General features: G+C 42.8%; 2 protein-coding genes across 2 annotated transcripts; both read right to left on the bottom strand.

The window, feature by feature from the left end:
- Positions 1-3596: 3596 nt before the first annotated feature.
- LOC121546477 (syntaphilin) lies at positions 3597-6708 on the bottom strand. The gene is made up of 5 exons (XM_041857748.1): positions 6665-6708; positions 6297-6431; positions 5761-5910; positions 4439-5147; positions 3597-4043 (listed from the first exon to the last, which is right to left on the bottom strand). Exons 1-5 carry the CDS (start codon positions 6706-6708, stop codon positions 3597-3599), a joined length of 1485 nt encoding a protein of 494 aa, XP_041713682.1.
- Positions 6709-9943: 3235 nt separating this feature from the next.
- LOC121546699 (double-strand-break repair protein rad21 homolog) lies at positions 9944-21031 on the bottom strand. The gene is made up of 14 exons (XM_041857931.2): positions 20746-21031; positions 20262-20472; positions 19838-19967; positions 19628-19727; positions 19344-19447; positions 19042-19170; positions 18765-18869; positions 17597-17716; positions 17133-17362; positions 16790-16877; positions 16479-16618; positions 16212-16325; positions 11076-11153; positions 9944-10778 (listed from the first exon to the last, which is right to left on the bottom strand). The coding sequence occupies exons 2-14, from the start codon at positions 20406-20408 to the stop codon at positions 10596-10598; spliced, it is 1668 nt and encodes a 555-aa protein (XP_041713865.1). The 5' UTR covers positions 20409-20472; positions 20746-21031; the 3' UTR covers positions 9944-10595.
- Positions 21032-21620: the final 589 nt, after the last annotated feature.

The following is a 21620-nucleotide window of genomic DNA, read 5'->3' as shown; positions in this document are numbered from 1 at the left end:
CAGATCCTCTAATGCAGCACTCCATCAATCTCCTTATTGGTCAAATAGCCCTTACACAGCCTGGAGGTGTGTTGGGTCATTGTCCTGTTGAAAAACATGATATTCCCACTAAGCGCAAACCCGATGGGATGGCGTATCGCTGCAGAATGCAGTGGTAGCCATGCTGGTTAAATGTGCCTTGAATTCTAAATAAATCACAAGCAAAGCACACCTCCATGCTTCACGTTGGGAACCACACATGTGGAGATCATCTGTTCACCTACTCTGCGTCTCACAAAGACACGGCGGTTGGAACCAAAAATCTCAAATTTGGACTCATCAGACCAAAGGATAGATTTCCACCAGTCTAATGTCCATGCTCATGTTTCTTGTCTCCTGAGTGACGCAGTGGTCTAAGGCACTGCATCGCAGTGCTAACTGTGCCACTAGAGATCCTGGTTCGAATCCAGGCTCTGTCGCAGCCGGCTGCGACCGGGAGACTCATGGGCAGCGCACAATTGGCCCAGCGTCGTCCAGGGTAGGGGAGGGAATGGCCGCCAAGGATGTAGCTCAGTTGATAGAGCATGGCGTTTGCAACGGCAGGGTTGTGGGTTCAATTCCCACGGGGGACCAGTATGAAAAAAAAAAATATATGTATTCACTAACTGTAAGTCGCTCTGGATAAGAGCGTCTGCTAAATGACTAAAATGTAAAATGTCTTGGCCCAAGCAAGTCTCTTCTTATTGGTGTCCTTTAGTAGTGGTTTCTTTGTAGCAATTCGACCATGAAGGCCTGATTCACGCAATCTCCTCTGAACAGTTGATGTTGAGATGTGTCTGTTACTTGAGCTCTGTGAAGCATTTATTTGGGCTGCAATCTGAGGTGCAGTTCATTGCTGATTTCTGAGGCTGGTAACTCTAATGAACGTATCCTCTGCAGCAGAGGTAACGCTGGGTCTTCCATTCCTGTGGCAGTCCTCCTGAGAGCCAGTTTCATCATAGCGCTTGATGGTTTTTGCGACTGCACTTGATGAAACTTTTATTAAAGTTCTTGAAATGTTCCGTATTGACTGACCTTCATGTCTTAGAGCAATGATGGACTGTCATTTCTCTTTGCTTATTTGAGCTGTTCTTGCCATAATATGGACTTGGTCTTTTACCAAATAGAGCTATCTTCTGTATACCCCCCTACCTTGTCACAACACAATTGATTGGCTCAAACGCATTAAGAAGGAAAGAAATTCCACAAATTAACTTTTAAGAAGGCACACCTGTTAATTGAAATGCATTCCAGGTGACTACCTCATGAAGCTGGTTGAGTTAATGCCAAGCGTGTGCAAAGCTGTCGTCAAGGTAAAGGGTGGCTACTTTGAAGAATCTGAAATATAAAATATATTTTGATTTGTTTGACACTTTCTTGGTTACAACATGATTCCATAGTTTTGATGTCTTCACTATTATTCTACAATGTAGAAAATAGTAAAAATAAAGAAAAACCCTTGAATGAGTAGGTGCTTCCAAACTTTTGACCGGTACTGTATACATATATATTAAATGTGTAATTAAAGATGGTCATTATTATAGTACAGAACTCACAGAACATGCTGGCAAGTATAGTTGCCTCTCAAGCAACAAAATGGGTCAATTTCCTATGGTATGTTTGAATAAAAAGATCACCCTTTAACACCCTGATAGTGTTTTTTAAACTAGGATAGTTTGGTCTGATTTCTTCATTAAATGTTCCTTGTATCACTGTTTTTATTCTGTTGCACAGTATCTGACAAATGGTTCTCAACTGTAGACCAATTATTTATAGTGATGCTCTGAGAAGTGCTAAGGACATGTTTGAAATCCATTAGTAATCACAAAGGAATGCAAAATTGAAAACCTTTGTTTTGGGCCAAACACATTTGCATTCCCAGTACTGTTTCATTTTACCATTGCATAATATTTGTGAAGTTGCATGATTTTGTTTTCAGAGGAGGTTTAGTTAAGTTCTAAAAGCAAAACTTGATCTGTGATTAAAATTTTATTCACACCCAGTGCCACAGCACAGATTGTAAGGAACATCAGCAAGCTATGGATCTGTAAAATTACACCCCCCCCCCAACACAATGAGTCAACTCTCACCCCATTGGTTAATAAAATAAATTCCATTCCTCATCAAGGGCTTTGGATATGTTCTATCAACATCAAAGAGACTTCAAATGTATTTTTATTTCATATTGATTCCCAGGTGTCTCTAATTCTCCCAGAGCAGATTTCAGTAGATGACAAACAGACAAAGGCAACGTTCAGTTTATTTTCAAAGGGAAGAGGAAATACATCCAGATCTATTTACACTTTGTATTCTACAGCTTTTCGTGCAATTTTATCAACTCTTGTAAAGACTTCTAATCATAGCTTTTTCTTATTGCTTTTGACCTCTGAATTTGAATAATTGAGAAAAATCTATCGCTGTAGCATTAGCGGCATAATGCGTCTCAAAAGAAGACTTGCATGGTTAATGTTTGAAGAAATGCAAAGCCACTACAAACTTCAAGTAGTATAGTCCCAAAAGTGGAAAAAAGTGCAATGTTTGAAAGAAATATTGAGCCTTTTGAAAACAATTGATAAATTCCTAATATTGTAAATGTTGAAATTCCAACAATAAATACATACATTGCTGGCATTTTGTAATGACTTGCACTGGCATTCAGCATTTGGACATGGATAGTGACAGTGCTAGTCTTATTCAGAATTTTTCTTTTATCCCTGGACTATATATAAAATAAATGAAACCAGAAGATAAACTTTTGATCCCTGAAATGTAATAGATTCTCTATCTCCTGGTCGATGTGCAAACATATCTACTTTCCCCATCCTCTACTTTCTTGAGAAAATAAAGAATTCGAAGACATTCAACTAGAACTCCTACTCAGGTCCCTCATTCACTTAGCTCTAAAAACTAAAAGAAAATGTTGCTGATGTTTTTAACAAGATGAACCATGTTCACCCTAATTTCAAAGACAACACATTTGTACATTTTAGTCATTTAGCAGACGCTCTTATCCAGAGCGACTTACAGTTAGAGAGTGCATACATTTTCATACTGAATCACACGAGAACATTCATGGAGCATACAGTACATCAACGTGTTCAAGGTTAAAACGTAGCAGGTGTGTATTTGGAGGCTCTGTTTAAGGTGAGTTAATGGCAAAGGGTTGAACATTTCTCAGGCTTACATGCAATGAGCTGTACAGTCATGGGAGCCACTCTGTAGACCTGTGGCAAAAAGTATATTTAAGCAGGCTCACGCATTCCCCATCAAATGCATTTGATTTCCTTGATAGCAAGGCATGATTAAAAATCGAACAGAAAAAGACTAGACCTATACAATTGGCCTAATTCATGTCAGCTGTAACCAATGAACTCAATTCACAAGGGTCAACTGCAATACAATCGGATCATGTAAATCTCAAGGTCATCCTCAAATCAGACCAGTGGTGGAGAAGAAAAAGCAATATAAGTTCAAGTCCAAATCAAAGTCTGTATGATTGCTGTTCTGGCTGCGACTCGTAAGAGGTTGGGGTTGCATGGTTGCTGTGAGGGAAGTCAGTGGACTAAGGAGTAAAGTTGTCAGATATTGGTCGCCCCATTCATGCTTGTGGGGGCACGGCCACTGCCACGTCCCGAGCGTCGCAGAGATTGAAGGGCCACAGCGCAGCAGCCCCGTAGCAGAGAACCGATGTGGTACGCAGGCATGACCTCCCGCGAGGCCCCATGGCACAGCCAGGCCACCGTCGGCACCACCGGCATTGCCACCGCCAACAGGTCCACCAGTAAGTATCGGCTCCAGAAGTTCCGCTGGGGAGCCCCGTCCTCCCCCTCTTCCCCTCCCACAATGTTTTCACCTTCAACTTCAACAGCTTCACCCTTCTCTTCATCCTCCACCACTGTCGCGCCTCCTTGCCTCTCTGGTGACAACAGTGGCCCAGGCTTGGGCTCGCAGGTTTGGGCCACTGTTGGCATCATTGTCATCTCCACATGGCCATCTGGAGGCAGCGGCTCTAGGTTGTAGGAGAGCTGGGGAGGAGGGGAGGAAGACAAGGAGGGAGGGAATGGCTGGGGGGGAGAGGAGGAAGACAAGGAGGGAGGGAATGGCTGGGGGGGAGAGGAGGAAGACAAGGAGGGAGGGAATGGCTGGGGGGGAGAGGAGGAAGACAAGGAGGGAGGGAATGGCTGGGGGGAGAGGAGGAAGACAAGGAGGGAGGGAATGGCTGGGGGGGAGAGGAGGAAGACAAGGAGGGAGGGAATGGCTTGGGGGGAGAGGAGGAAGACAAGGAGGGAGGGAATGGCTGGGGGGGAGAGGAGGAAGACAAGGAGGGAGGGAACGGCTGTTGCTCTGAGTAGGCTGGGGTGATGTCGGTTGTTTCCAGGGAGATGATGCTCAGCTCCTCTCCCCCTCCTTCCTCTGAGACCCAGGTCATGGTGGGGCTGCAGGCCTGGGATCGGACCTCCGGTTTCGCCTCCCTCACGGGGACAACAGCAACCGCTGCCAATGCAGCCGGGGGCTCCTCCTGGGGGAGGTGAAGGAAGAGGTGGTGATGAGGGAGGTAGGTGTGTCCGCTGCACCTGCAGCTGTTATTCAGGGAGTGGCAGGAGTGGGAGACTGGCAGCAAAGCCCCTCCACTGCACAGCCTCTCGTAGGTGGAGGAGCGTGGCATGGTAGAGGAGGAGGGGCCGTGGATCAGGGCGGGGCCAGACGGGGTTTGCTGCTCTGACAGAAGGGCCGCCTCCAGATGCAGGTGGGTCCGCCCCCTTTCTGCCCGTGCCGCTGCACGCGGGTCAGGCCCTGGGGCGTTTCCATTGCGGTCCACATGCAGGGCCTCACTGCTCAGCCGGGTGTAGGTGGTGCTGCGGCTCAGGGTGCTGGCTGGGGAGCACCCACAGGAGCGGGACCTTGCTGTCCGGGGTCCCTGCGGTGAGAGGTATGGCTTTTGTCCGTAGGGGGCTTTTTCTGGGGTGCCGAGGTTTGATCGTACTGTCTCCACGACCTCGTGTAAGTGCTGGATCTCCCTGCGCGCCTGCTTCAGAGCCAGCTGGGCCTCCACACGGTGACACTCCTCCACTATCCAGTCCTCCTGCATCCGACACAGCTGGGTCTTCATCTCAGCTATCTCACTGTCCCTGTGAGAGAGAGAGAGAGAGAGAGAGAGAGAGAGAGAGAGAGAGAGAGAGAGAGAGAGAGAGAGAGAGGAGAGAGACGTTGAGAGTATGTGGGCTACCTAGGGCAGAGAATCAATGATTGGTATGCCTTAAAGATGGAATCCGTATTAGGGGAAACAGCACCACTATCCACCCCTGCACTTTTGTTATTGTTTTGTGGACAAAACAGATGGTAAGGTGCGTTGAGCAGTGTGGTAAAAAAATGGCAGTACATATTCTGCTGTTCTATCGAACGTGCAATGATGTCAGAGGGGGAAAAAAACAGTGTTCGTGGTTTGCAGTAACTTCTTTGTTGTTGTAATATCCCAAACAGACGTGGCAGTTTCACCATGAAGGATTCCAGCTTTAAAAGGTCTTAGAGATACTATCCCAGGCCAGTTTCTGTAGTGAAATGCTAGACCGTTATTGATGTTGATATTTTTGTAATCATAGTGTGGTTGCATGCAACCCAAGAGTTGGGTTGTGGAAGAGCCACTTTTATGAGATCTACAATATGCTATTTTTAAACAAGTCAGCCACTTCCTATCTGAAAAAGATTCTGCTTCTTTGTCACGACGCATCCCTTCAGACTCACCTGTGCTGCAGCGTCTGGACATTCTCCCTCAGCCTGGCTCGCAGGTGTCTGATACACACCTCCTTCTGCTGCAGCGGGGTGAGGTACTGCTCTGGTGTGGGGGGCCAAATCCCATGGTTATCACTGCAGGTTGCATGCTTCACCTGATGCCTGGGTTTGCATAGGGGTGTTTATAGTGATTATCAGTTATGCATCAGATTATCAGATAATGAACTGTAAAGAACTGTCATCATAAGAGAGGTTGAGGAAGAGGAATTCGTTTTCACTGAGGTGAGCAGCCGGCTTTATATCTTATGAGTAGATGTCAGTGGGGTTTTTATGCAAGCTCTGCACCTTTCGGTTTCCATAATAAATTATGAATCTCAAGACTACATTACATTTTTAATTTGCACCTTATTCTAAAAACATTGGCTCTGTTTTCTTCTGAATCATCTTTAATGCATGATATTTTGGCCTCGACCAAAAAAAATAAGATTCTTAAAACAAAATTATGTTTGCATGGGTCTTGCATATGATGTACAGATGATGTGTTTTACCTGGGTGTGCCAGGATATGTCCGGGCTGTAGGACTGCCCTCACTAGCCCTGCCGGGGTAAGTGTTGGTGGGGTAAGTGTTGGTATTGGAGGCATCGCTATAGGAATGGCGCCCACTGCTAGTGGCCACTGACCGCCTGTAACAGAGAGGCTATGTTAATGTTACATATTGATGAGACCATCAGTCACTAACATTAAGAAAACAAACAAAATCAATGCCTTGCTTCCAACAACTCACTCACTATACATGTGGCACTATATTACCCTAACATGTGTGTGCTGCTTGGTGCAGTCATTTTCATACATCATCACTTGAGATCATCACACATTAGCAAAAATACCATATAGGGAGAGAAGGGAGCAGCATTACCTGTGCTGACCTGCAGAGGGCTTCCGACTTTGAGGGAGTGACATGGGTGTGGACCACCGCTATCGCTCTGCTGCTGGCTCGAAGAGGAAAGCTAGGAAGATGGCTCACAGCTGGACTGCACAATACATAATGTTCAAACATAGAGAAAACAGAATGGATGTAGTCAGGAGATAATCTGTTAAAAACTATAGTGGAAAAGCAATACATTTTGTTGGCATTTCCTCTGCCTACCAGATACCACTTTTAATCTCTGGGCAAGGACATAGTCCTATGTCATCCCACTGGGCACACACTGGTTGAATCACTTAGATTTTTGGTTGAGATGAAGACGTGAATGCAACATATAAATAATTAATTTGTAGACAAACAGGATATTGAATTGTGTTTGGTTGTCAACGGAACCAAATATCAACATTTGAAGAAGATGTATCTTCTGCTTGGATAGTTCCATCTCTGCCACTTAGTCTGGCTTTAATTCCAGTTTGTCTACAAATTAATAATTGATATGTTGGATTCACATCTCCAGCTCAACCAAAAATCGAAGTTAAAGAATAGGACTAAATCAAATCAAACTATAAATGCACTTTAAATGAAGTTTGATTTGATTTAGTCCTATTCATTAACTTTGATTATTGGTTGAGATGGAGACGTGAATCCAACATTAATGTATTCATTTGTAGACAAACTAGAATTTGTTGACACTAAACACAATTCAATATCACTTTTACAATACAGTAAATAGCCTATTAACTTGTCGACAAGTTAACAAATTATATGTTGGATTCACGTCTCCAACTAAACCCAAAATAAAAGTTAAATAATAGGATTAAGCCAGTGGCTTAGATGAAACTATGCTGTGTCAACCAAACACAATTCAATAATATGTTTGTAATACAGTAAATAGCCTAATGTTAAGGCTCTTACAAACTAATGTAACATTATTTATTCAACCTTAAAATGAGTAACACATCCTTGGCCACATTTTGAGGTTAGCCTACTGTAACTATACATATCTTCTTATGTAATCATAGAAAGCGTGCATGTTCAAGATAGCATGCAAAGATCACAGGTCTGTGGAGATCTTCACAATTGCTGTAATAATCTGCACAGAATCTTAACAAGTTGTTGTATAAATAAAAAATATCTGACATTGTATTCCCATTTGAACTTTGTTGTGCTTTTAAATGGTTGAAAGCGCAGATAATACATTTAGATGACAACTAAACCGAAACATCTGACATTGTTTTTCCATTGGAATTTGGTAGTGCTTTTAGATGGTTGAAAGCATAGTGATAACACATTGGGATATCAACAACCTTCTGGCAGTCTTTTTGAGTGGGTGAATAAAGGTTGAAATCTCATTGATCAACGTCTCAACCAAATATTATCCGCATTTCCACTTTGAAATGATGTGGTGTGCCCAGTGGGATGGACTCAAACTGTCCATTAAAGAAACACATTCAACATCAGACAATTAAGTATTTTGACTGCTTGTTGTGGCCCTGCCTGCCCTGCCTGTTAGGAGCCCATTGATGAGTAAACCAGTCTGGCTATCAGGAGCCCTTCAACAGATAAAGAAGCCTTTCACAGGACAGACACAAGGCATTCTGTGAGTTCATCGCCATCTCACTGCTGCACACACCTGGTAACCACAGACAGACAGGAATAAACATAAATCATAATATCCACAGGCAAAATCCAATGAAGAGCAGCAAACAAAGAAAATAACAAAACAAAACCAGCCCAGCTGGGACAGGGACATATTTAATTTTTTTTTTGCAAAACAGGATTGTCTCATCAGCACTTTTGTGGCTGTGACTGAGCTGAGAAGTCTAGCTTTGCTGTACTATCATAGATTAAAAACAATCTCAAACAATATTGGAGCAAAAAAGTATGATCAAAGCGAGAGAAAAAAAACTTCTGAGCACAAAGCAGCTCATATACAAAGACAGCATTATACCTGTGATATGCCATGTGATATCGGTGTCTGTTGTCACTGTGTCAATGGGACAGTTGAGGATAGTGCATTTGAGCAATACAGGAAAGTGGCAGAGGAAGGGATCACAACTAGGCCTACCCTACAGGACCCTTGGATAATGATTGAGGACTCCCTGTGCAACAGGTTGTGGGGACATGCAATGTACTTATTCGGTAATAGTGAGCATCAGGCGGCATAACTGTAGGATTGCATGTACGGGTTGCATGTACGCGGTCTACGATAATTTGATTGACATTATGCAGTAATAGGGCTATGTCCGTAGTAGGCTACCTAGTTTTCAGTGAAATTACTGAATAAAATTGAGCATGGTGCTTTACATTATCTGTAGAATGCAAAAGGACAAATGGCGCTGTGGTTTCGTCCTTGAACAAACTGAATATTGCCTTCACAATAAAAAAAATCGATAATTCATCTGCGGGCAATGTTGACGAATTGACAAGACGCAGAACGACATGCGAAATATCATTTGCAGCTCTGTGCAACAGACACGGACATCATAGAAAACAACTACTAGTCTACCATAGATTATACGACAGTGTAAGTCTAAAAACAAAATCCTACCAGCCAACATCACTTTCCGGTGAACCTAAACATCCCATCCAATGTTTGGAATCTTAGGGACGAGGCATGAATAGCTGACAAACTAATTTCGTCCAGGCTGTACCCTACATAGGCAACTGATAGGGGATAAAATAAAAGCCTCCTCTCTCATGCAGCGATTACCTGACTGTGATCTCTGACATAACAGTACAGTAAAGATGATGACACGAATCCCAACATATATGGTACCATATTTGCCAGGCCGATAAATAGTCCTACATCCTGGAGTAGAATTGGTTCCCGCAGGACTTGTGGATGCTCCGGATTTGTGGTTGAATGCGTGAGAACCGTCACTAGTGGCATGTATATGGATGCTGTGCTGCTGATGAGAATCCATGCGGAGCCAGCCACGAAGAGGACATTGAGGCAATTGCGTAGGACTACACTGCATCGGATTCTCTTAAAGAGACAGTGGATCATGCCGCATCATTCGGCAATTATCTAACACCTACCATTGGTGGGGATGGTCGGGGATTAAAGCTTGTTAGGCAGATGGTAGCAGCTATTTCACAAGTGTACTTACAAGTGGCAAGGGCATAAGGGACAAGGACATGATCAGAGCATCAGTGATATAGGCATGTAAAACTCAATACAGACTCATTAAAATCCTTGCCATTGTATCAGCATTACACTTAAGAATATTAGTTCAACATACTATGGTGAACTTGTACTTCTTTTAATTGAGACTTTACACGTTTTACATTAAGGCTCTTAACATTGAATAAGATTCACCAGGTATATTTATAGATCTTTAGGAATAAAAACACAGTAACAGGTTAAAAAAATAGCTTAGTTAAAAACACTGAACCAAAACCGCCCTTATTACTAAAATTGGTCAATCTAACAAATCTTAGTCTGTCGGCATAATAAATAACAAACCATATTATTCAAACAAGTAAAGTAAAGCACCTGAACAAAACAACAACACAACATTCACAAACTTTTACTGTGACCCAAATAATGTCTTGTAGCAAGCCCTGTTTTCTTACAAAGGGAGTGAGTGACTAACTTGGGTCTGGGTCCTGGGAGATACAGCACATTGCGGTGCCATAACTATCTCAGTTGTGCTGGTAAGTGCTTTATGTCACAACCCAGTTTGGCCACCTTTATCAAAATGATATTTATTGGTGTATTCAGTTCCTAATCAGCGTCCATCCTCTGAGACGCTACCCTCCTAAGGTCCACATATGACGAGGGTGTCAAGACCACTACAGAGTTTGTGCAGTTGTTGACAGAGCAGTGAGTCTATGAACAAGGCACAATTAGCAGTAAGTCTATGAACACGGCGTCTTCATATCAAAACCTCCTCTTCCCTCCACTACGAGTCCTCCTCTACGCCTCATAGAACCTGGGTCCAGGAGTGGCTATAATGTCAGCGTAAGGCTCGCTTTGGTGCAGGTCCAGGGCCTGTTGTTTCTTCAGCACCAGGAGGCAGAAGAAGGTGGCTGCGGCCTGGGAGCGACTGTTCCTCTCACACAGCGTCTGCAGGCTGAACATTGCGTTGCTTCTCTGAATCTGTTCAGGGACGTCAGGACAACATAGAACATCAGAATTTTGTCTGAGGGATAGGTCAGTTTTTGTTTTATATGAAGGATAAATGTCAGAAATGAAGAGAAAATCCCATCCCTGTTTGTTATTACACAACACACAATCGCAGCAATTTCATTTCCACATTTCCCTAATCCTGCCCTAGCCGCTTTTAAATCCCTGTCCTCAGTGACTGAGGATTTCTGGGTCTGATCGTAATCGAGCTAGCAAGCTGACTAAGTGTAAGAATGGATGCCCTGCTGCATAGGGGTATTGGGTTCTTACTTTGAGAGCATTTAGTAGTTTCTGTGCTCGGCTGGTCATCCTCTTCTCTTCAAAGTCATCCTGGCTATCCACCATAGACTGTAGTTTGAGATAGCAACACATTACAGCGTCACACCACACTCATGATAACCATTTGTGTAAGTGTATCTATGTATGTACAGTGAGGGAAAAAAGTATTTGATCCCCTGCTGATTTTGTACGTTTGCCCACTGACAAAGACATGATCAGTCTATAATTTTAATGGTAGGTTTATTTGAACAGTGAGACAGAATAACAACAACAAAATCCAGAAAAACACATGTCAAAAATGTTATGAATTGATTTGCATTTAAATGAGGGAAATAAGTATTTGACAAGGCAAAACCCTTGTTGGCAATCACAGAGGTCAGACATTTCTTGTAGTTGTCATTAAGGTTTCGAGGCTGACGTTTGGCAACTCGAACCTTCAGCTCCCTCCACAGATTTTCTATGGGATTAAGGTCTGGAGACTGGCTAGGCCACTCCAGGACCTTAATGTGCTTCTTCTTGAGCCACTCCTCTGTTGCCTTGTTTTGGGTCATTGTCATGCTGGAATACCCATCCACGACCCATTTTCAATGCCCTGGCTGAGGGAAGGAGGTTCTCACCCAAGATTTGATGGTACATGGCCCCGTCCATCGTCCCTTTGATGCGGTGAAGTTGTCCTGTCCCCTTAGCAGAAAAACACCCCCAAAGCATGTTTCCACCTCCATGTTTGACGGTGGGGATGGTGTTCTTGGGGTCATAGGCAGTATTCCTCCTCCTCCAAACACGGCGAGTTGAGTTGATGCCAAAGAGCTCAATTTTGGTCTCATCTGACCACAACACTTTCACCCAGTTCTCCTCTGAATCATTCAGATGTTCATTGGCAAACTGCTTTCTTGAGCAGGGGGACCTTGCGGGCGCTGCAGGATTTCAGTCCTTCACGGCGCAGTGTGTTACCAATTGTTTTCTTGGTGACCATGGTCCCTGCTGCCTTGAGATCATTGACAAGATCCTCCCGTGTAGTTCTGGGCTGATTCCTCACCGTTCTCATGATCATTGCAACTCCACAAGGTGAGATCTTGCATGGAGCCCCAGGCCGAGGGAGATTGACAGTTCTTTTGTGTTTCTTCCATTTGCGAATAATCGCACCAACTGTTGTCACCTTCTCACCAAGCTGCTTGGCGATGGTCTTATAGCCCATTCCAGCCTTGTGTAGGTCTACAATCTTGTCCCTGACATCCTCGGAGAGCTCTTTGGTCTTGGCCATGGTGGAGAGTTTGGAATCTGATTGATTGATTGCTTCTGTGGACAGGTGTCTTTTATACAGGTAACAAACTGAGATTAGGAGCACTCCCTTTAAGAGTGTGCTCCTAATCTCAGCTCTTTACCTGTATAAAAGGGACCTGGGAGCCAGAAATCTTTCTGATTGAGAGGGGGTCAAATACTTATTTCCCCTCATTAAAATGCAAATCAATTTATAACATTTTAGACATGTGTTTTTCTTGATTTTTTTTGTTGTTATTCTGTCTCTCACTGTTCAAATAAACCTACCATTCAAATTATAAACGGATAATTTCTTTGTCAGTGGGCAAACGTACAAAATCAGCAGGGGATCCAATACTTTTCCCCCCTCACTGTATGTATGTATGTATGTATGTATGTATGTATGTATGTATAGTTGAAGTCGGAAGTTTACATACACCTTAGCCAAATACATTTAAACTGAGTTTTTGACAATTCCTGACATTTAATCCTAGTAAAAATTCCCTGTTTTAGGTTAGTTAGGATCACCACTTTATTTTAAGAATGTGAAATGTCAGAATAATAGTAGAGAGAATGATTTATTTCAGCTTTTATTTCTTTCATCACATTCCCAGTGGGTCAGAAGTTTTCATACACCCAATTAGTATTTGGTAGCATTGCCTTTAAATTGTTTAACTTGGATCAAACGTTTCGGGTAGCCTTCCACAAGCTTCCCACAATAAGTTGGGTGAATTTTGGCCCATTCCTCCTGACAGAGCTGATGTAACTGAGTCAGGTTTGTATGCCTCCTTGCTCGCACACGCTTTTTCAGTTCTGCCCACAAATGTTCTATAGGATTGAGGTCAGGGCTTTGTGATGGCCACTCCAATACCTTTACTTTGTTGTCCTTAAGCCATTTTGCCACAACTTTTGAAGTATGATTGGGGTCATTGTCCATTTGGAAGACCCATTTGCGACCAAGCTTTAACTTCCTGACTGATGTCTTGAGATGTTGCTTCAATATATCCACATAATCTTCCTTCCTCATGATGCCATCTATTTTGTGAAGTGCACCAGTCCCTCCTGCAGCAAGAGCAGTGGCTTCTTCCTTGCTGAGTGGCCTTTCAGGTTATGTCGATATAGGACTTGTTTTACTGTGGATATAGATACTTTTGTACCGGTTTCCTCCAGTATCTTCACAAGGTCCTTTGCTGTTGTTCTGGGATTGATTTGCACTTTTCGCACCAAAGTACGTTCATCTCTAGGAGACAGAACGCGTCTCCTTCCTGAGCGGTATGATGGCTGCGTGGTCCCATGGTGTGTATACTTGCGTACTATTGTTTGTACAGATGAACGTGGTACCTTCAGGCGTTTGGAAATTGCTCCCAAGGATGAACCAGACTTGTGGAGGTCTACAATTTTTCTTCTGAGGTCTTGGCTGATTTCTTTTGATTTTCCCATGATGTCAAGCAAAGAGGCACTGAGTTTGAAGGTAGGCCTTGAAATATATCCACAGGTACACCTCCAATTGACTCAAATGATGTAAATTAGCCTATCAGAAGCTTCTAAAGCCATGAGATAATTTTCTGGAGTTTTCCAAGCTGTTTAAAGGCACAGTCAACTTAGTGTATGTAAACTTCTGACCCACTGGAATTGTGATACAGTGAATTATAAGTGAAATAATCTGCCTGTAAACAATTGTTGGAAAAGTTACTTGTGTCAGGTGGCTTAGTGGGTAAGTGCGCTGTGCCAGTAACTAGTCGCTAGTTCTAATCCCAGAGCCGACTAGGTGAAAAATCTGTCATGTGCCCTTGAGCAAGGCACTTAACCCTAATTGCTCCTGTAAGTCGCTCTGGATAAGAGCGTCTGCTAAATGACTTAAATGTGTCATGCACAAAGTAGATGTCCTAACCGACTTGCCAAAACTATAGTTTGTTAAGAAATTTGTGGAGTGGTTGAAAAACGAGATTTAATGACTCCAACCTAAGTGTATGTAAACTTCCGACTTCAACTGTATGTACAGTGGGGAAAAAAAAGTATTTAGTCAGCCACCAATTGTGCAAGTTCTCCCACTTAAAAAGATGAGAGGCCTGTAATTTTCATCATAGGTACACGTCAACTATGACAGACAAAATGAGGAAAAGAAATCCAGAAAATCACATTGTAAGATTTTTAATGAATTTATTTGCAAATTATGGTGGAAAATAAGTATTTGGTCAATAACAAAAGTTTCTCAATACTTTGTTATATACCCTTTGTTGGCAATGACACAGGTCAAACGTTTTCTGTAAGTCTTCACAAGGTTTTCACACACTGTTGCTGGTATTTTGGCCCATTCCTCCATGCAGATCTCCTCTAGAGCAGTGATGTTTTGGGGCTGTCGCTGGGCAACACGGACTTTCAACTCCCTCCAAAGATTTTCTATGGGGTTGAGATCTGGAGACTGGCTAGGCCACTCCAGGACACCTGAAATGCTTCTTACGAAGCCACTCCTTCGTTGCCCGGGCGGTGTGTTTGGGATCATTGTCATGCTGAAAGACCCAGCCACGTTTCATCTCCAATGCCCTTGCTGATGGAAGGAGGTTTTCACTCAAAATTTCACGATACATGGCCCCATTCATTCTTTCCTTTACACGGATCAGTCGTCCTGGTCCCTTTGCAGAAAAACAGCCCCAAAGCATGATGTTTCCATCCCCATGCTTCACAGTAGGTATGGTGTTCTTTGGATGCAACTCAGCATTCTTTGTCCTCCAAACACGACGAGTTGAGTTTTTACCAAAAAGTTCTATTTTGGTTTCATCTGACCATATGACATTCTCCCAATCCTCTTCTGGATCATCCAAATGCACTCTAGCAAACTTCAGACGGGCCTGAACATGTACTGGCTTAAGCAGGGGACACGTCTGGCACTGCAGGATTTGAGTCCCTGGCGGCGTAGTGTGTTACTGATGGTAGGCTTTGTTACTTTGGTCCCAGCTCTCTGCAGGTCATTCACTAGGTCCCCCGTGTGGTTCTGGGATTTTTGCTCACCGTTCTTGTGATCATTTTGACCCCACGGGTGAGATCTTGCGTGGAGCCCCAGATCGAGGGAGATTATCAGTGGTCTTGTATGTCTTCCATTTCCTAATAATTGCTCCCACAGTTGATTTCTTCAAACCAAGCTGCTTACCTATTGCAGATTCAGTCTTCCCAGCCTGGTGCAGGTCTACAATTTTGTTTCTGGTGTCCTTTGACAGCTCTTTGGTCTTGGCCATAGTGGAGTTTGGAGTATGACTGTTTGAGGTTGTGGACAGGTGTCTTTTATACTGATAACACGTTCAAACAGGTGCCATTAATACAGGTAACGAGTGGAGGACAGAGGAGCCTCTTAAAGAAGAAGTTACAGGTCTGTGAGAGCCAGAAACCTTGCTTGTTTGTAGGTGACCAAATACTTATTTTCCACCATAATTTGCAAATAAATTCATTAAAAATCCTACAATGTGATTTTCTGGATTTTATTTTCTCATTTTGTCTGTCATAGTTGACGTGTACCTATGATGAAAATTACAGGCCTCTCTCATCTTTTTAAGTGGGAGAACTTGCACAATTGGTGGCTGACTAAATACTTTTTTTCCCCACTGTATGTATGTATACACTACCGGTCAAAAGTTTTAGAACACCTACTCATTCAAGGGTTTTTCTTTATTTTTACTATTTTCTACATTGTAGAATAATAACAACATGATTCCATATGTGTTATTCATAGTTTTGATGTCTTCACTATTATTCTACAATGTAGAAAATAGTAAAAATAAAGAAAAACCCTTGAATGAGTAGGTGTTCTAGAACTTTTGACTGGTAGTGTATATATGTATGTGTGTCTGTGGGTGTATTCAAAGCATGTGAAAGCACCTGTGTGTTCTGTGTCACAGTCAATGGAGTTTCCCTTTCCATTCCAGAAGGATGAACATGCATGGAATCCTCAGACGGGAGCTCAGGGAGCGAGACCTCCAACATACTCCCATCCTGAGAGACAATAAAAAGAGAGAAAATGAGAGAGGGAACAAGGAAAGTTGTCAGACAAAGTTAGACAATGGGATAACCTTCTTGAATAAAGGTTAAATGAAGTATTTTTAAATGGAAAAAAGGCATATTTTGTGTTCATGTTGAGCTCTTTACATTTACTGCGTCCCAGATGTTGTCAGGTGGATTGTCATTCCCATAGTGGTGCAGAGGAGTGAGCTCCACATTGTGTCCCATTCTCTCAGGATCCATAGTCTCATGCAGGACACTGAGCATGGCGCTCTCATCTGTTTCCACTGTACAGAGACACATAAAATGTATAAACCCAAATAGGAAACATAACAGTTCAAAGGTAATGGGGCCCAGGGGCACTTCAATTCTCCCTATTTCATATAATGGATAGCGTAATGTTTTCAGACGATAATTTCTATAACATGGTGTTGTTCTGTGTAAATATGACCTCCTACCCTCATGTCTCTCCTCTCTCATCTCTTCATGGTTGTCTTCATTGACCACTCCATCTGTTTTCCCCCAAAACACATCCTTGGAATAGAGCTGCAGGGGCAGAATGGGGGCAGTTGTTGAACCAAAATGCACTGCTGCTATACATCACTGGTTACAGATGTGAACTCAATTTCCTCACTTAAGCGTGGAATCCAATATGTATCTATTGTAGGTTTGACTTAGGTGGAACAACATTCTTAAGCTAAACCTGTATTTTTTATGTAACAGATGAGATAAACATTACAGGTAAATATTTCAACCTACATTTGAGTGATGGGACAGATGTTAATTTCACACCCTGCTTACCTGTTGAAGATGTGGATGAATGACAGGGGCACAGAGGTGACTGAAGAGCCTGTCCACTCCTCCACTCTCTTTCCATTGCATGAGTTGGCGGGTAGGCGGGGCGATGTCCAGTGGGGCAGTAAGATCTGAGTAGTCAGAGAGTTGCTCCCTGATGGCCTGGTTGGACAGCTCCTTGGCCTGGTCCACCAACAGTTTCCTTCTCCTCTTCCCCTTCTTCCTCTCTAAGGTCGCTAAGGAAGCGGAGGGCAAACAGAAGGTTTAACTCCAATGGCTTACCTATGCTTCTCACACAAGTTTCCACCACAGTTAATAAGTAACAGGATAGTGTGTTACTTATGTATTTGATGTATGATAGAGGTTGTGCCCAGTTAGATAATTGTGTGTTTGAAGGACAGTAAATGTGCTTATGAGAATGGCCTTGTTGGGGTGTAAAGATGTTGCATGTTAGGCAGGTAAATACTTACGCGTCACAGCGACAGGCTCCAGAGTGAAGCCATCCTCCTCATTGCCCAACAGAGTTGTCTCATTCAGGACAGGGCGATCCTCCTCCATGGGTACAGATGTAGTAGGGGTGTCTGGACAACCTGCAATGACAAGGTTTTGGAATGAAGGGCATGCCGTCTCAGTCTACTAATGTGATAACATAAATTATACACTGGGTGGGTCGAGCCCTGAATGCCGATTGGCTGACAGCCGTGGTATATCAGACCATATACCACGGGTATGACAAAACATGTAATTGTACTGTTCTAATTACGTTGGTAACCAGTTTATAATAGCAATAAGGCACCTCTGGGGTTTAATATTATAATGTATAATGTAATAATGATAAAGCACCCCATTTTGGGAAAAGTTCCAGCACAGGAAAAATCTAATTTACTTTCTGCAAAGTTTATACCAAAGTGAAAATGGCATTATAATAATGAAAGGACAATTTTCCAGTATGCATTGCCACTTGCTGCCAGAGAGGGCGCTTCAACACTTGCACAAAGTAGAACCAAAGATTTTGTATAACTAAACCAAGATAGATCACAGCCTATCGTTTCAAATGGAAACCAAGGAGCTATAGTGGGCAGAACAAGCAAGGAGGTGGACAGAGCCAAGCACGAGCTAGCGAGATCCTATTGGCGTGTTCTAGCATGCATTTGCATATTTCCGTTGGGGAACACCTACTCTGAAGTGCGCGTGTGCAATAACTCAATTTGTCCTTTGCACTCCTTCTAAACAACATTGTTTTTGAAACTTTGGCAAAGGGTGAAGTCTATAAAACTTAGTCCACTCTGTTCATACCAGATTGTAGTTTTGGGAACAGAAAACTGTATTGAGATCAAATGTTTCATCGATGAGTAAATTAACAGAATGTCAGCCAAAATCCATCTCGTTCCATCTTCTCCCACTGCCGGCCACTGGGCTTCCTCTCACTACCATATTTGGTAGTGAGTGGAAACGCCAAACGGATGCTTCACATTTATACATCTGGTGAAATATCTGTCTCATTGTTCTATCTGTGGTAGAACTGTGGTCTCATACAGATGGAGACACCTTCATTCCCAAATCTACAGCTACACTGAATATTTAGACAGAGTTAGAAGTTTCCTAAAAGCCCGTAGCAAAATAAACACAAAAAATTACCTTCTTGGTTAACGTCCATCAGAGCAGCCTCCGGCAACACATTTTGTCGTTCGGCTTCGAAAAAGTCAGTCAAAACAGCATGCTCACTGGAACTGGCTATACAGTCTAAACAGGATTTGGAAAGGGATTTGAGACATTGTGTAGGTTTTCCTTTGAAACATTGTTGATGTGTTCAGATGTGTAACCGATATGTTATCTTGAAGTGAATCTGCTCCTGAGAGTCCAGGTCAGGATGCAGGGTTGGGGAGTATCGGATTACATTTAGAAAGTAACCTACCCAACCCTGTCAGGACGTTACCCAGGATGTCCAAGCCTGTGTCCTCGTCACCAAAAGCATCTCCGTGCTGGGCCAGGCTTAGGAAACTCACGTCTAACATGCCCCCTTGGTGAGACTGGGTCTCATCACCTAAAAATATTATACACAGTAAGTCAGAGAAAGTTACTGACAGCAATGTGAGTGAAAGAGAGAAAGGTGGGCTATGGTGAGAAGGCAAGATAAAACGAGGGTTTTGAAAGTGAGGGTAAGCTAACTTTGAGAGACACACGCAGGCACTGTGGAGTAGCAACCCTAACCCTTACCAAAGTCCTCAAATGTGAGAAAGCTATTTCCAAAATCCTCTTTGAGGGTGATGTCCTCTGTTCGGCACTGATTCAGTGAAAAATGATCCACAACACCTATGGCACTAGCGTCAGAGAGAGAAAATAACAAATTACTTGTTGATACAAATACTGTGATGTGACGCATCCACACCCCCATGATCTATTGAAACACTGACACTAGCCTAAATGGGGTATTGGGTGCATATCTTTTTGCTTTGAATGTGAGCGGGTGAAATGAGAGAGAGAAAGAAAAACATAGGTACTTTGCGTCTGGTAGCTGGGAATCAAAGTCAGTGAAATCCTCCATTAACGTGATGGCTTTAAGTGTGGCCTCCAGTGCCTCAACAGGCATGTCAGTCTGTCCTGATGGTGACACAAGATTTCAACTGATATATTCTTCCAATGATCAGAATAACATGGTTACTGTCCTTAAAATGTTGACATTGACAACACAAAAAGGATGCCTGGCTAACCTGGTCTGAAGGCCACTTTGATTTTGACAACAGCATCATTGCAGTCAGCAAGGAGATACTTGGCTTTTCTGAAGTATATCCTCACTACTCCCAGGAGTAAGTGGCCAGAAGTTCGCAAGCCGATCTTTATCTAAAAATGATTGCACACATGCAGAGACAGACAGAGGCAGACCTAAGTTATATCAGTCATGTCATAGGCGATGTGCTCATTGTGTGGCTACCAGTATCAGATTCTTTTTTTTACAGACATTGAGACATATGGCCATTAACAGGAAACCTCAAAAGCATTGTTGAAGTAGACAAGTGTAACATTACATGATGGTGAGCTAACATAGGCCTAATGAACGTTAAAACAGAGGCAAACACATTTCATCCCCTTGTTTGTACCCTTTTGAAGACAGAACAAAGTTTAGCCTAATGTTACCTGTGGGGAAATGATGTCTTTGATGGTGTTCTCCAAATTGCATTCAAACACATGAGCTTTGGTGATTTTCCGCTCCCAATGAGCTGCTAACCAAATTTTGGCCAGAGGCCCGCGCTTGGATGTGAAGAGCTGAGTATAGAACATCATGGTGAAAGCCTTGGCTTGGTGGTCTATCTAACGTACCTTAACTCAGTTCTCCACCTGTTGATAGCTGCGGGGTTTGTTTGATAAGAAGTTGGTTAATTTGATATGGCACAATTCACTTGCAAATTATTTTTTCAACAAGCATTAGCTAGCTGACTATGAAAACCCGCCTCTTTCTCGAAAGCGTCGTTGACAACGAGCTACAGCCAACCTTTGACGTTGCTACATAGTCAGCTAGCAAATTAACTAGCTAGCTAGTTACTGTAGCTGAGGAAAAAAGTTCAATTTCTGAACAATGTTAGCCCCGTTTTCAGATAAAATACAATAACTTGATACTCACACGTTTAAGTCTAAAGTAAGCCTGTTTTGAAGGTGGTAACAAGTTGAAAAGCTAGGTAGCGATGGCGCGAGATAACAATATTAGCCCGCGTATTTGGCACCAGCATGGCACGAGACCTGTCTCAAGCAAAGTGATAGCTATCAATTTAGCTACACCATGGTTCGTTGAGGTTTCAACGTTTTTATCAAAGACAGTACCTCTGTGTTTTTATGCTTGATTGTATGGAGGGTGATCAGCGCCAGTTCGAAAATGCAATGCTGATCAGTGCCAGTTCGAAAATGCAATGCTTAACCATTAAATAGGAATGTGAACATGATACATGCGTTTATGTTTTCATATCAGTGCGCATGGTTCATGCCACAATGAAATTGCAATATTCAAATAAAAACCGAATACGGTAACAGACATTCTAAATTAAAATGATTAACAGAAAAGGGCAAATGGTTAACAGAAAGTAGTAAATGCAAAGTCAAAATGGAAAGTGGCTGTTTTCATTTCCCAACTAGCCAATTTAGCATTTTCTCCTTCATTTAAATTTTCTAAGTGTATGCGAATTGATCTTAGAGGCTTGAACCAAGGAGAGCAACACCACAACACCATGCAGTGATAGATCCTAGCCATGTCACACTCTCTGTGCATTGATTTTAGACTAGTGTAACTGACAGGGTTCGAACCTGGTGTACTCTACACCAGAATAAAATTTTAGCCTGCTAAGCCAAAGCCTAGGCAGTTTAGCTCCGGGTAGCTTGCGAAAAATAATTTTGACAAATACACTGATACGGTAACTGAGTTTATCAGGATGTGTATAGGAGATGTCGTACCCACTGTCACCATTAAAACCTACCCTAACCAGAAACCATGGATAGATGGCAGGG

This window comes from Coregonus clupeaformis, chromosome 30, assembly GCF_020615455.1.
Source record: "Coregonus clupeaformis isolate EN_2021a chromosome 30, ASM2061545v1, whole genome shotgun sequence".
Taxonomy (NCBI): Eukaryota; Metazoa; Chordata; class Actinopteri; order Salmoniformes; family Salmonidae; genus Coregonus; species Coregonus clupeaformis.
Note: the sequence above shows the minus strand (reverse complement) of the source record. Positions and strands in the feature narration are given on the sequence as shown.